Source organism: Haliaeetus albicilla, chromosome 19 (genome assembly GCF_947461875.1).
Source record: "Haliaeetus albicilla chromosome 19, bHalAlb1.1, whole genome shotgun sequence".
NCBI classification, from domain to species: Eukaryota; Metazoa; Chordata; class Aves; order Accipitriformes; family Accipitridae; genus Haliaeetus; species Haliaeetus albicilla.
Genome location: NC_091501.1, coordinates 9,308,101 through 9,321,853, shown reverse-complemented (window position 1 = coordinate 9,321,853; position 13,753 = coordinate 9,308,101). Strand labels below are relative to the sequence as shown.

Sequence of the window (13,753 nt, the reverse complement as noted above, 5' to 3'; positions counted from 1 at the left end):
CAGGTAAATATTTGATTTTACATTATTATTACCTTTTTGTTCTGCCTAACTTGTGAAAGTAGCGCTGAACAGATGATTAAGTAAAGCAAGTATCCCTATCTTAAACACAGTAGAAGGATGGTCTCTTAACCCTTAGCAGTGAGAATCAGCCCTTTAAAGACAGGTCCTCCCTCCCTTGGAAGTGGATCACATTTCAACTATTGCCAGATAAGCTGAGTTAGTTACTCAGCAAGCAGAGATAGTTGGACGCTTCTGAAACGTATGGAAGTCTGGAGGCAGCCTCACCCCATCGTAATGGTCAGCCAGTAGGGAATGGTCAGGCACTGGGATGAGCAGCAAGTGTGTCTTGGAGCCATTTGGAACTGGCTCTGTCTGGCATGGGGGCAGCTCCTGATCTCTTCTCACAGAAGCCACCCCTGCAGCACAGCACCCCACCCCCCCACTACCAAAACCTGGATACATAAACCTCATGCACAGTCTGCTAATCTATCCAAGCTAGACCTTCATCTGCTTTCCTGATCAGAAAAGAATTATGGTCCACAGTGCTGAAGGCTCAAGAACTTACGCATCTCTTGGCCCGTCCTGAGAGAGATCAAAGACCTGGCGTGGATTCAAATACCACATAAACATTTGGAGAACCTTGGTGCCCTGGGAAGAAAGAAAAATCAAAGGAAGGGAAATTATGAATAGTTTAATGATTATTAGAAATAATAGTGTTAATTATTCACTATATTTGGACTGCTTTTCTTTCTTCTGTGCTTTATAAAGCAAACATAAACCAAGAAAGAGACAAACCAGAAAGTGGCATAGCAGACGACAGCTCTATAGAATAGCAACCCACCAACCTGGACAGGGTGCACATGCATACGTATAGACTAAATTTAACAACACATATCACTAATGGTTCATAAGAACAGGTGTTTGGGGTCAGACCAAAGGTTCAGCTCCCACAGCAACCTTTTCTCCTGCCTCTCACCACCTGCAAAAAGAAATCTCTGTTATCTCACACCACCCTCAGCCATCCATGACAGCAAGAAGTCAAACAAGCTTGTGGGCAAAGTCTCCATCACATTGAACAGTCCTGCCCAACGTCCAAGCAATGACATTGCTTTGACCTCCACCACCACCACTGTGGACACTCGTAACTATAGCCCTCTATCATCTGATGAAGCAGGAGTCAAGGACTCTATGGGCTACAGCTGCCCCAATGCTCCCTCACTCAGCACAGTGTGGCTAGCCCATCACGTAAAGATATAATTTCTCCTTTCTCAAACTCTTGGGTTCACATTCCAGACACTCAATTTCCTTCCTTCATGTTCCACCCGGACACAAAGTGGCAGGATCTCATACTAGCAGAAGAGAGGCCAAGGACCCTATGGGGCTTGTACTCCAAAATAATTCAAGAATGTCTTTCAGATATGACCTGGGGGTGCAAGTCAGGAATTTTCAATAGGTCCCCCTTCTGAGGGATGGCTTTTCTGTCTGACACTTTCCCCTAAGCAGAGTACCAAGGATAGCAGTCAAAGTGCCTAGGAAAAAGTAGAACAGAGAAAATAAATGTGATGTTTGCTGTAGGTATTCTCCCAGCCTCAGCTATTTGCAGTTCATAGAACTCTTGAGCCAGAGCAGGGTACAGGACTTTAGTAACCTTCAGGGTTTCATCTTCCAAATCTCTCCTTCAGCCCATGTAAACTTTTAGCATCCACAACATCCTACGACAAGATGTTTTGCAGCTGAACTACACACTGTGAGAAGGACTGACTTTTTTCTTTGTTTAGTCTTACCAGTTTCATTTGATATCCTCCCTAATTATTCTAAGAGAGGAGAAAGTAAGCAGCAGCTATGCTATTCTTTATGCTGTATAGGCCTCCTGTATCTTAGATCACTCTTTTCTTTTCAACTAGAATGCCCTGTTTATCAGAAGGCACTCAGATTGTTTGATATTCAAAAAGTGGCAGAACTAACCTGGAAAACATTCACTTGGATAAGTTTTAATTCCAAGAACCCTAAGAAAGAAGTCTGCTGCATGTTAGTCACTGAAACTTGGTTCTCTATGGTAGAGTACAAGAGTAGTAATGATTTTTTAAATGCCACAGGAATGTGTCATTTCACATTCACTAATTTCACTAGGCATTACTAGTAAAATTAAACCACGTTTTGGATAAAAGTCTAAGACTTCATTGAAAATCTGATTTTTCTGTGGAAAAATGAAGTCTTCTGAAAACCTCCAAACTATAATTTTAGATTCCTTTCAAGAATCTGAAGATAGGAATACAACTGCTCAAATACTCAAGTATCCATTCCATATATCCAATTCCACTGAAGTGGAAAGGGCATTCAACAGCAAGGACCTCTTCCGAGGACTGCAGTTCAGGCATAGAGCTCTTCCTATCTGACTGACCAAGAGCTAGTCTCATTTGCAGAAACACTGCTGTTAAACTTTGTGACTTGGATCCAGATGATGTTCTTACCTGATTCCCTCCACTTTTTGGATTGACAAAAACCAGCAGCGGCTTCATGAGTGGAGAGGAGATAGGCTTTATCACAAATGGCCGACCTTTGTTATCCTGAGAAACAGAAGCAGAAAACAGCTTTAGTACAAGCTATCTATGTTTCCCTGGCATAACATGTGCAGGAGACCCAACCTATCTCTGCCAAGACTACCTCAGGTACTAGAAATAGTATAGCCATGTTAATGTGGCACTCAGCTGGGACTAATTTATCCAGCTGAGACCATTAAGAAAGAAAATAAGGGGGGGATCACTTCAGGCCAACTATTTTAAAATTTTACTCAATGTTATTTCCAAAAAAACCCCAATTATTCATCCAACACTAATAATGTGTCAGATAAAGTGATATTTCTAACATGAACAATTTTCCAATGGAAAATAGAATGAGATAAGCTACTTATTTCATTAACTCCATCTAACAGACAAGTTGAACCAGCACTTATTTGCAGATGATCTGCTCTTGAATTCTTGGCCTTGCCGCCCTCCCACCTTTGAACAAATACCACACGTCAAACATGACACGTCAATGAGAAAACTATAAGCGAGGACCTTAACCAGAGAGCCGTGGCTATGTAGAGGTGAGTCTCCCTCCACCTATCCCACGAAGCTGTTGTTCATTTATATAACTAATCCACTAGGCAGGGTCTGGAAACAATGTCTTCTATAAGCTATGTGGTAAATCAAAGCATCAGATCACTCATCTGTTTTCTCCCTCTGTGGCCCAATGCCAATTTTCACACAAACAGAGTATTTCCAGTATGATATCTCCTAAAGGAGACACTCTCAAACTGGACCAGACCCTTGCATCAGTGTATTCACTATGGATTTCACAACCCCAGTTTCACACCCCTGGCTCTGCCTAGCGGAAATCAAGGGTCTGAGCTGAGTCTCCTACATCCCAAGGGAATGCTGTTTCATTAGGCTGCTGGTCCTTCTGGAGTCTGGTAGGTTGTTTCTTGAAAAAAGTCAACTTAGCAAATAAAACGTCTCATACAAGTTTTATCAAAACTGATCTCACAAATTCAATAGCGTGGAATTTTCCAGTAGAAAAAGTATATTGAAGACTCCAGCAAAAAAATTTAAAGTCTGTGTTTAGACATTTCAACAAAAGGATGCTGATTTCCAAAGCACTTGAATACCTACTTCATTGCCTCTTTTGCTGGCTTTTCTTTTAAAAGATGTTCTCTTCTTTCGCCGTGTTGAAGTCTTTAATGAGTTCTACATCAAAAGAAAAAAGAATACATGAAAAGCAAAACAAAATTTAGAAGACAGGACCAGACAGAGCCCCTTTACGAAGCTCTTCCATGCATGTCCACTTGGAGAATGATAAGAGTATCTGGCACATGCTCGAGATTTAAATTACATGCGCTGCATGCTTTACACTTCCACACCACCGTTTATGGAGAAAGCCACACACGGAGACCAGACTGGTGCTTTGGAACTGGAAACTTTCCCACGCTGTGAGGGGGAAAAAGATCAGATGCTCCCATAGACTCACATAACACCACATGTTGTACCTGCCAACCCTCCCAATAGGGGTAGGAGACGCCCGTTTCCCCTTCGGGGCTCCAGTCTCCTGCCCAATCAGGCTCGTCTCCTGGTATGGAGACCACCTGCATAAAGATGTAATAAAAAACATGATAAATGAGATATTTTTCATGTTTTTTTTAGGAAAGAAAACAACAAGTTTTAGCTCTGGCAACCATTATGACTCAACATAACGTAGGCCACCATGGCGGATGATGCTGGCACTGTGGAGTCAGTTCCAGCGTATCAAGAAACTTGTGTAATCATCTGCTAAGGAACAAACTGAATTATGTTAACATTTAAGGATTTGGGTGAGGGGGTGTTTGTGGGGTTTTTGTTTGCTGTGTTTTTAAATAACAATATCACTTAACTACACACAAAAGAAACAACCATAAACCTGCTTTTATTTTTGCAGAACCTAGTAAAATAGAACTCGCATCAAAGCTATTCTCCAGGCTGGCAATAGCCTGCTCAGCAATATTGAGCCAAAAGATGTTCTGGTGTGATAAGAACAGTCCAAAAAGGGCAATTTTATTTTATTTTTTAATTATTTTAATTCAGCAACTGAAGTCGTACCTGCAGGAAACCCCAAACCTTTCCATATGATTGAAATTTTGTATTATAAGAAATACTGTAAATATGTTCACAGTATTTCAACTTCTAGTTTAGCCATCACCAGGAAATAAAGTAACACAGGGAACTAGAAGGAAGTTTATTGGGTTTTTTCTGGCTTCAAGAGGAGAAGCAAGATCCACTTAGCTCATCCAAAATTTCATTTCTGTCCTGACCTTATTCAAAAGTGTACCACTAATGAAAAAAGCCAATGACCAGAGATCATCAAATCTGTAAACAGTGATGTCTGTCCTTAATCCTGCTTTCTATCCAACAATAACAGGAATAGCTACTAGATTCTGTTTAATACCTAACAACGACTTCTAGAATTTCAAGACTTCAGTATGACACACCAGGTACAGAATTTATTGTTTCCACATCTCTGAGAAGTTAAGAAAAACTAACAGCTAACTCACTCAAATACTTTAGGGCACCGTCCTTTTTCACCCAGACCAAGAGAAGCCTGCTGTAGAGCACAAAGTCCCAAGCTTTTTGTCACCTCTCAACCTTCCTCATAGACCAGGATATAGCCATGTCTTATTGCTTACTGAAAATACTGAACACAAGACAGCTCTGCAGAGCAATTACAGGACATTTGCCCTATTAGACCATATTTGGAGAAACCACCTAAAGAAGTTTCTTACTCTTCCCTACTGTGGTACAAAGTGATCTTGAAAGCATAATAAGCCACAAAGACTGCACTGACTACAGAAGTGCATTGGCAATATCACCTGCATGGTCTTTCATTGCCCTACCTCAGTAATCAGATTGCCTGTAGGCAAAAGTCTTTATGTCAAGAGAAAGGTACAGGGCATTGCTCTCAAAGCTGCCTCCCATGGGGGTCTTAGTCTAGTTCCTCAGCCGTTCTGTGATGAAGAATTCTCCCTGGAGTGGGGCAAAACAAAAGACAGAGAGAGATGTAGTCTATCCACAGTTTTGCCAGTGGTCTGCTGAAAGGTCACTGGCATATCAAGCCTTTTCCCTGTGCTTCAGTCTCTCCAGGTGTAAAATTCAAAATACTTATCCTATTGGTAAAGTGCAGTGAATTCTGCTGGCAAATACTAGTCTGTAACTCAAGTCAGGTATTATACTAGGCAAGTACTTCACTGTAGCTCTGGAAGAAGGACTGTACTTGTTATTCTACCTCCACAATGGATGGACCTAAGCCCAGTGAAGTTCTTCTGGGAAGGGCAAGAACAGTTCAGTAAAATCCTGACTAATTTTAAAAGAATAATCTAAAGAATGTTTAAATGTAGTTGCCATTAAATCCCGTTATATCTCTTTTCTTGCCTATGGGCAGGGTGGGAAGAGGCACACAGCTGTATTAGAGAAGCAGTTTTAGTCTAAGCCTCCATTTACGATGATAACAATTTTCATTTCCACACTCAAAAAGGCACTAAAATACGCTACATCACAGCTATGTTATTTCACTTTTTTTTTTTTTAAACATGCCTACGCCTATAGTGTTAAGAGAACCTAAAGCTTTTCTACAACAATTGCAACTGCATGTCCATAGCAGATGAAAGGCAAAAAAGCTGCTTAAACATATGCAGGTTCTCTTTGCAAACATGCAGAAGAATAACAGCCAAGAGTAATCAGTCTTTGCACATTGAAGTGAAGAAATGGATGCATACTACCTTGTCCACATAACAAGGTGATGAGTATTTTATAAATGTATAATGTTATTCAGCAAAGTACCTGATAGCAAAGCATACCTTTAAATGGGCACCATATGTAAATCCTAAATTGCCTCTAGAGAGGAAACCTCTCCTTTGTGGATGTCAGTTTGGCAATCTTCAAAAGAGATTTTTCATATTATTGAATGGTCAGTATAGTTCTCAGCACGCTTAGCTAGATAAATAGAAGAACTGGACTCCTTCTTGTATGGTGTTGGGCAGTCTGAGGGCCACAGCCTATCTCAAGCAAATCCAATGGACCCTTTCAACCTTTTCCTTTACATTTCAGCCTTCATTTTCAAAGGCTTTTAGCATGCTGGGCTTCAAACAACTTAAATAACGAACAGCCTCTGGGAAGGTCATAGAATCATAGAATGGTTTGGGTTGGAAGGGACCTTGAAGATCATTCAGTTCCAACCCCACTGCCATGGGCAGGGACACCTTCCACTAGACCAGGTTGCTCAAGGCCCCATCCAACCTGGCTTCAATCTTGACTGTCTTCTGGTTGTTCACAAACCAACGTCAGGCAAGCCAGCTGCACTCAGCAATTGAGGAAATAAAGAAATAAACCCAGATATACAAACATTCACTGGCACTTTTTCAAGGTCTTCAAAGGAGGAGGAGAAGAAAACACCACTTTTACTCACCTTGAACAGAAAAAACTTGGAATTTTAGTTACTGCCTTTGCCTTCCCAAACAGAAGACAGACTGAATCAGTAAGTACATCAGCCAGACCCTCCTTATTATCTACTTTTCTCCCACAATGTAAGCATATAGCAAGTCCATTCCTAGAGCTAACACCACATGGGCTACCAAACCTCACCTATAACAAAGTACCACCAGTCAACAGGGGTGACCTGCTTTCACAAACTAGGAGATGGAATTGATTTGAACCCCAGGAAATCAGAGCTGGTATCAAAGTGCTGCTAACACAGTACAGAAACACTGGAAATCAATAAAGAAGTTACAGAAGTGGCTCACATTATGAATAACATGGAATAGGTATTGGGAGTTTTCCATTCATGTAAATGGGTCATTACATACAGGGCTACCACCAATCCCAAAGCTATTTGAACCATTCTGAATATTATTCATCTTGCAATTAATTGCTTGCAAGAAGCAAAAGCTCCCCATTTGGAATGTAGGTTGTCAGCAGAGAATTGTCCTTAACCAATTACACCATGATGCTTCACTACCACAACATTGCTGGTAATCAGAGGGGGAGTATGCTCTTTATTCAAGCCCAATGTTTGAAAGGTGGTGACCCATGTTGTACAAAATAAGCATGGAAAACCATTTTTGTAGCAATAAAAATTAAAATTCAGGGCAAGGTTTTGCTACAAAAAGCCATCTTATTTGCTTAAAAGAAACAATCAACAAACAGGATGAAGGCACCACTAAAATCAATTTCATATGAGTAGGGATTTCAGTTCAGGAGTTGCCTGTGACCAAGGTAAGTAGTTAATTAGAGCTGAGGAAATATTTTATAACGAAAAGGCTTCTAGCCAAATTTATTCTGACTGTGGAATATGTGAAAAACAGATTGCTGGCTACATATTTATTTACTATCTGAATTTACAAAAATTTGTGAATATTGTGTTTGTGTTCTGTGGATTGAATGCAGTGAATATTTCATAATGTTTACCAAATGTTCATATAGGGTGAAGAGGGTCATAATACACAGAAGTAGAGCTGGCCAGAAACAGCAGAAGAGGAGAAAATATTTCTTAAAAAAAAACAATAAATAAGGAAACAAGAATTCTGCCAAAAATCTGAAAATGTATCTGAAAGATGTTTCAGTATTTTCTATAGCAATAAGGATGCATTCCCCAGAACTAATACTGCAATGCATGCTGTTAAGAAGTTTCATGGAAATATGCCCATTGTCTATGCTAAATATCATTTTGATCTATCTATTGCTTCAGTTACTCAAGATAAGGTTTTTGCATGCTACTGACCATGAATTTCAAGGACTGAAGATGTGATGGAGTATTAGATTGAAGTACTTCCTCTCCACTTGTGACTCAGGCACACAGATATTTTCTTTTAGTGTGACACTCTAAAACTTTATTTAAAAGCATTTTTCCCATTAATTATTGTTAACTATATCAGATTTATTTTTTTATTTGAACTTCTCTGAAAAAAATGGACAAGAAAAAAATTGTCTAAAAATATTATAAGGTAGGTACCCTGCTTTGGCCAAATGCCAAATCAAAAGAAAATTACAAGTGTTGATTTTTTTTTTTCCACTAAAAATTAAATAAAATAAAAAAGAACAAAGAAAGACTTCTTTTAGTAAGGTCAGACACGGATACATCTATCAAATACCACACAGGTGCTGAAAATTAGCCAAGGTTAAGTCCCTGATGAGGACTCAAACAGATTCTTCAACAGGAGAAGAAAAAAGATTTCTCTGGAGGACACTGGAATGAAACTAACAGAGCAAGAAAAGTGTGGGGAAAAAATGCAAATGCAAAAGAAACTTTGTTTCTCAGAGAGGATGTGGCTAGGGATCTTGCCTACTCTCTATGGACTTAAAGGAGAAACAGCAGTCTCTTTGGTCAACTTTTTGATTACTCTATATTTCCCCTTCCACCCTCCTCCCCTTGTCTTTAATATCCAGCTTGTTAGAAACGCCACTCATGTACAAATCTGACAGTCATATCCCTAGACTGGAAATAAAAAACAAGCAGTGTCACAACTTAGACCTTTTTCCAGTTTTATGGGACTGATTTTGTCTTAGTGCCTCGCCTACAGCCTGAACTTTTCAGCTTCTTGTTGACAACCAGGACACAGAGCCAGAAAGCCGGGGGTCACTTCCGAAGTATAGACACACTAATGTTAAGAGCCACATGTCACTACTCTATAAAACCAGCTTTCCTGTCAATGGAGAAAAATTACAAGAAAATGTGAGTGGGAAGTTTCAATATCCCAGACACTATTCATTTCAGAACAAAAACTTGTTCCAGTGCTTCTGAAATGAAATGTTTACCAGCATTATGCCTCCCTGATATGTTCAGTGTTTGTCTGTTTCCTTCAGTTCCACTTGGAATGAAAACAGACTTTCAAAGAAAAAAATACTTCTTGCATGACATGAATCCCCTTTTAATTTTTGGCCAGCTCTCTTTTGGATACCTTTTCTCCCTATTGTGTTCACCAGTGAATTATCCTCTCCAAGAGATATCACATCCATTACAAAAGCTTTGAAGTCTAATGCTTGTAACCTGCAACTAAATGAGCACGTGGGCTTACTGCTGACATTCAGCAAGGACTGATGTAAGAAAGACATGATTGTTTAAACGTCCATTGATGGCAAATTCAGAGGGATGCCACTCCAGCCACAGCTGATTCTTACTGCAGTTCAAGTCAATGTTTGTGAACAGTTTTTCCCTGTATTTGCTCAGCTCTATTTAATGAAACATGCTTGACTGCCTACAACACAGGGGATTTCTTGCAGTATGCTTGCTGAACTCACAGTTACAGGAACAAATCTGAGCTGGATTTGCTCAGAACAGAAGTCATGTTTGTTGCTAATTGTCCCAAACAGGGAAATCTACTGAAGGGCTGGATGGAGGGGCAGGAGGATACAGGTTCATAATCACCATGGATGTATGCTGGGTTTCAGGGAGACAGGGTTGAACAAGCATGCCTTAGTGAAGGAGTACTGAGCGGCAAAGCCAGGTTGGCCCTGCACAGCCATACAGCTTCAGAACCAGACATCAGCATGCAGTTACCTGAGGTTTCTTCACCTTAATGATCCAGGTGGGAGGCACAATGACAGCAGCGTGAGCCCCCAGGGAACATGGCTCCTCAATGTGATGTAGCATGAAACAAGTGACTTTGTTATGAAACTGGAAGAGAGGAAAACAGTAGAGTCAATAAGGAGGCTAAGAAAGACAAAGGGGAAGCGTGGAGAGGAAGAAGAGGGTGATGATACAAAAACTGGAGCAATGGTCCCAACTCCACCATCTTCAAGTTCTTCAAACCGTGGAGTTTTAGGAACATATAACTAAAGGTCATCTTCCCTAGCCAAGCCTTCTTACAAAAAAAAAAACCAAACAAACAAAAAAAAAAACCCAAAAAACCAAAACAAAACAAAAAAACCAGAACCACCATACCCAACCACTCCTACTTAAACACAGATCACATATTGAAGACCACAACCTAGTTTGATGCAGCTGTATGTACTAAGAGCCCTTTGGCTGTCTGAGCTAGCCACAGCAGGGCATTGATGGGAGGCAGCCAGTGACTACATTGTGCAGCAAGACTCTTCTCCTAGAGGACTTGTGTCAGCCAGATAAAGTTATGGTGTCTTTGAGCAAAAGGAACAGAAATAGCAAAACTGGGGGTGATTCACAGAGAGGGAACCCTGAGAGCCAGGAATGTAATTGCTCGCAGTGTGGCCACTCAGTGAAACTGCTACCAGTCTCCCTGAGTATTGTTCACTTACCGCCAGCTTGCACCAGGAACAACTGATGGCCACAATCTCTTTACTGTGGAAGGAGAATTTCTGCTGAAAGCCCTAGAATAAGCAGGAAAAAAAGAATTAAATTCCTCCTGACTACAGGAAAATTTACACCTTTAACTCTTGCCAGGTGACTGTGCTAGGTTAAATCAGTTCATTGAAGTCAGATACATTGGTTCAGCCTCAAAGCTCTTAGACACTAAACAGATTTTGGGAGGATAAAACAATGACAGGATTCACAGAGAAGTTTCTTCAACTGGGCATTTCACACACTTTTAAAAACACTTCTGCAAAATTTTATGCTTTTTCTTATATTTTGTAGTTTAAAACAACAGAAGAAATAGAGAAGGAATACCTATTTTAATGGATTTCTACAGACCTGACAGATTCAGATTTTGTGTTGAACAAAACATTCTCTCATTGCAGTTTTGTTTGCTCTAAATATAAACAAGAATTTGAGTTTTCCTTTTTTTTTTTTAAATACAAAGTGGAATCAGCTACAATGTCTGTGTGGAAATGTTCTGATTGGGAAATTAGGTCTATTGTTTTATTGAGCTGACTCAGATCAAAATCTTTTTAGTAAGTTCCAAAAAACCAAGATGGTCTGATTCACATCAAACAGATAAAAGAAAAATATTTCTTTATAGTTTTAAAGAGAAAAAGCCCACCATGACCAAAAAATATGAGATTTTATTCTCCCACAGAAGCGTTTCACTTTGTAGAATGCAATTTCAGCAGACATATTACTTTTCTCTAAATTCTAAGTCTGGAAAAGACCATTGGGTCATATACACCCTTCTTGCATATAACACAGGCAACAAATAGTAAGTTATACCCTAAAAATTTGTGTTCAGTTAAAGTTTATTTTAGCCAGAGAAAGAATGGATGTGGGCTGACAGCTGCAGAAATGGAAAGTCCAGAAGTTCATTGAACAGCTTGTCATAGTCACCTTCACTGCTTAAATTTCAGATTTGCAGTCATCTGGGTCCTTCATTCATTGGCTTCTGTCAAGCCTCTCTCTACTACAGTAAGTAGCCCATCATCACCCAGAATTTTCTAATTCAGTCTCTCTACCAAGTCACAAATTTGTGAGCCAGTTTTCTTTTCACCAGGCTGAGTTTTGCCTAAATCTCTTACATGCTGGGCAATGCCCAAGACCCAATGAAAAGAGTTATAATTGGATTTAGTAACATCTAACAGGACATTGCCTCGCTTCTATAATTAAGGTTCTTTTCTTAGCTGCTGTGGAAAAGAACAGGAAGATGGACACCTGCAGGAAAAATGAGCCTGTTAGTGCTCAGTGCAATGACAAGTGTCAAGCACACCAAGAAGGAGAATTAAATGAACAACAAAAAACCCATCCAGAGATGCACTGGCCTTGTTAAGCGAGGCATTGAGCTACAATCTGTCCACACGTGGTAGTTGAGGACAACCCTATCAATACGCTGAAAAGGAAGAGGCTCTACCTGTCTGCCCAGCATGCAGAAGTGCACATTGCAGCTTCTTCTTAAGGTGTCCCCCAGCATGTATTCAAACCAACTTGCCAGATGGACCACACCACCAACTAAGACCTGCTCCTAAAGAGGCTTGTGTCACCTCTGCCTAGATTTTTTGTTTTATTATTTTTTTAATCCTTCCCCCTAGTGCCTCAGGTTTTACATTCAGAGAAATTCAAAGAGTAGATTCTTCACAATGATGGTGATTTGGCATATTCAGGTTTAGTAAGGGAGTGTGGTCAAATGGCTTCACAAAGAGAGGCCAGCCAGCTGCATCTGGCTGGGCACATCTAGTCTGCCATTCAATGTGGACACAAGAACAGAGTGACAGTACGTATGATACAAATGCTGGAACAGAGGTCTCACACTGGACAAAATGCTCTATTCTCATTCACTTACACCAGTGCTTCTTAATGTTTCTCACAAATCTCACTCTTTCTTGTCCCAACGTGTATTAAAAAAAAAAAAAAAATTATTTCAGCCCCTCAGGGGCATGAAATGTTTTGGTTTGTTCTGCTTTGGAACAACCAGGGGAGAAATTCTTCTCTCCCAAAACCTCCACTAATAAACCCTAAAATTCAGTACATTAATTCCACAGCCCATCAGTGGTGTATTTTAAACATATGGACTGAGCAGCTTGCCTGGTTCTGGATGGACCGTTTTTCATTTATTCAGTAAGCCATTTGGCTTTTAGGGAGTCATTAGAGAAAATGATACAGCAATAAAAACATATTAATGATAAGTAGCAATAAAACATCACTTTTCTTCCTCAAATTGCTTTACAAATGTGAGCTAATTCTTCCTAAGGATACATGTTTGAGGTAAGATAGTAATTATTTGAAAGCTAGCTTTACAAATAAAGGAACTGATAAAATAAAGCAATGCACTACAGGTCACAGAGAGATTTGATGGGTACTATCAAAGTAGAGGCAAAATGTGGGCCCTCTCCAGAAGGAAACAGGAGACCCGATTACCCAGGACATGGAGAAGGCTGAGGTACTCAACAACTTTTTTGCCTCAGTCTTCACCAGCAAGTGCTGTAGCCACACGGCCCAAGTCACAGAAGGCAAAGGCAGGGACTGGGAGAATGAAGAACTGCCCACCGTAGGAAAAGATCAAGTTCGAAACCATCTAAGGAACCTGAAGGTGCACAAGTCCATGGGTCCTGATGAGATGTATCCATGGGTCCCGAGGGAACTGGCAGATGAAGTGGCTAAGGCACTGTCCATCGTATTTGAGAAGTCGTGGCAGTCCGGGGAAGTTCCCACTGAATGGAAAAGGGGAAACATAACCCCCATTTTTAAGCAAGGTAAAAAGGAAAACCCGGGGAGCTACAGGGAGTCTGTCTCACCTTTGTGCCCGGCAAGACAATGAAGCAGATCCTCCTGGAAACTGTGCTATGGCACACGGAAAACAAGGAGGTGATTGGTGACAGCCAACATGGCTTCAGTGAGGGCAAATCGTGCC

At 40.4% G+C, this 13,753-nt stretch overlaps 1 protein-coding gene across 9 annotated transcripts in view; it reads right to left on the bottom strand.

The window, feature by feature from the left end:
* DGKI (diacylglycerol kinase iota) overlaps nt 1-13,753 on the bottom strand; it is a 220,161-nt gene that overhangs the window by 101,987 nt on the left and 104,421 nt on the right. For 6 of the 9 annotated variants that reach the window (XM_069807559.1, XM_069807561.1, XM_069807563.1 and 3 more), the window contains 5 exons: nt 10,776-10,847; nt 10,060-10,176; nt 3,654-3,728; nt 2,472-2,567; nt 566-648 (listed from right to left, as the gene is read on the bottom strand). In XM_069807559.1, coding sequence (XP_069663660.1) covers nt 566-648; nt 2,472-2,567; nt 3,654-3,728; nt 10,060-10,176; nt 10,776-10,847 — 443 coding nt within the window. Of the gene's footprint in view, nt 1-565; nt 649-2,471; nt 2,568-3,653; nt 3,729-4,027; nt 4,124-10,059; nt 10,177-10,775; nt 10,848-13,753 lie in introns of all 9 variants that reach the window. The other 3 variants (XM_069807567.1, XM_069807568.1, XM_069807560.1) reach the window with 2 other exon arrangements.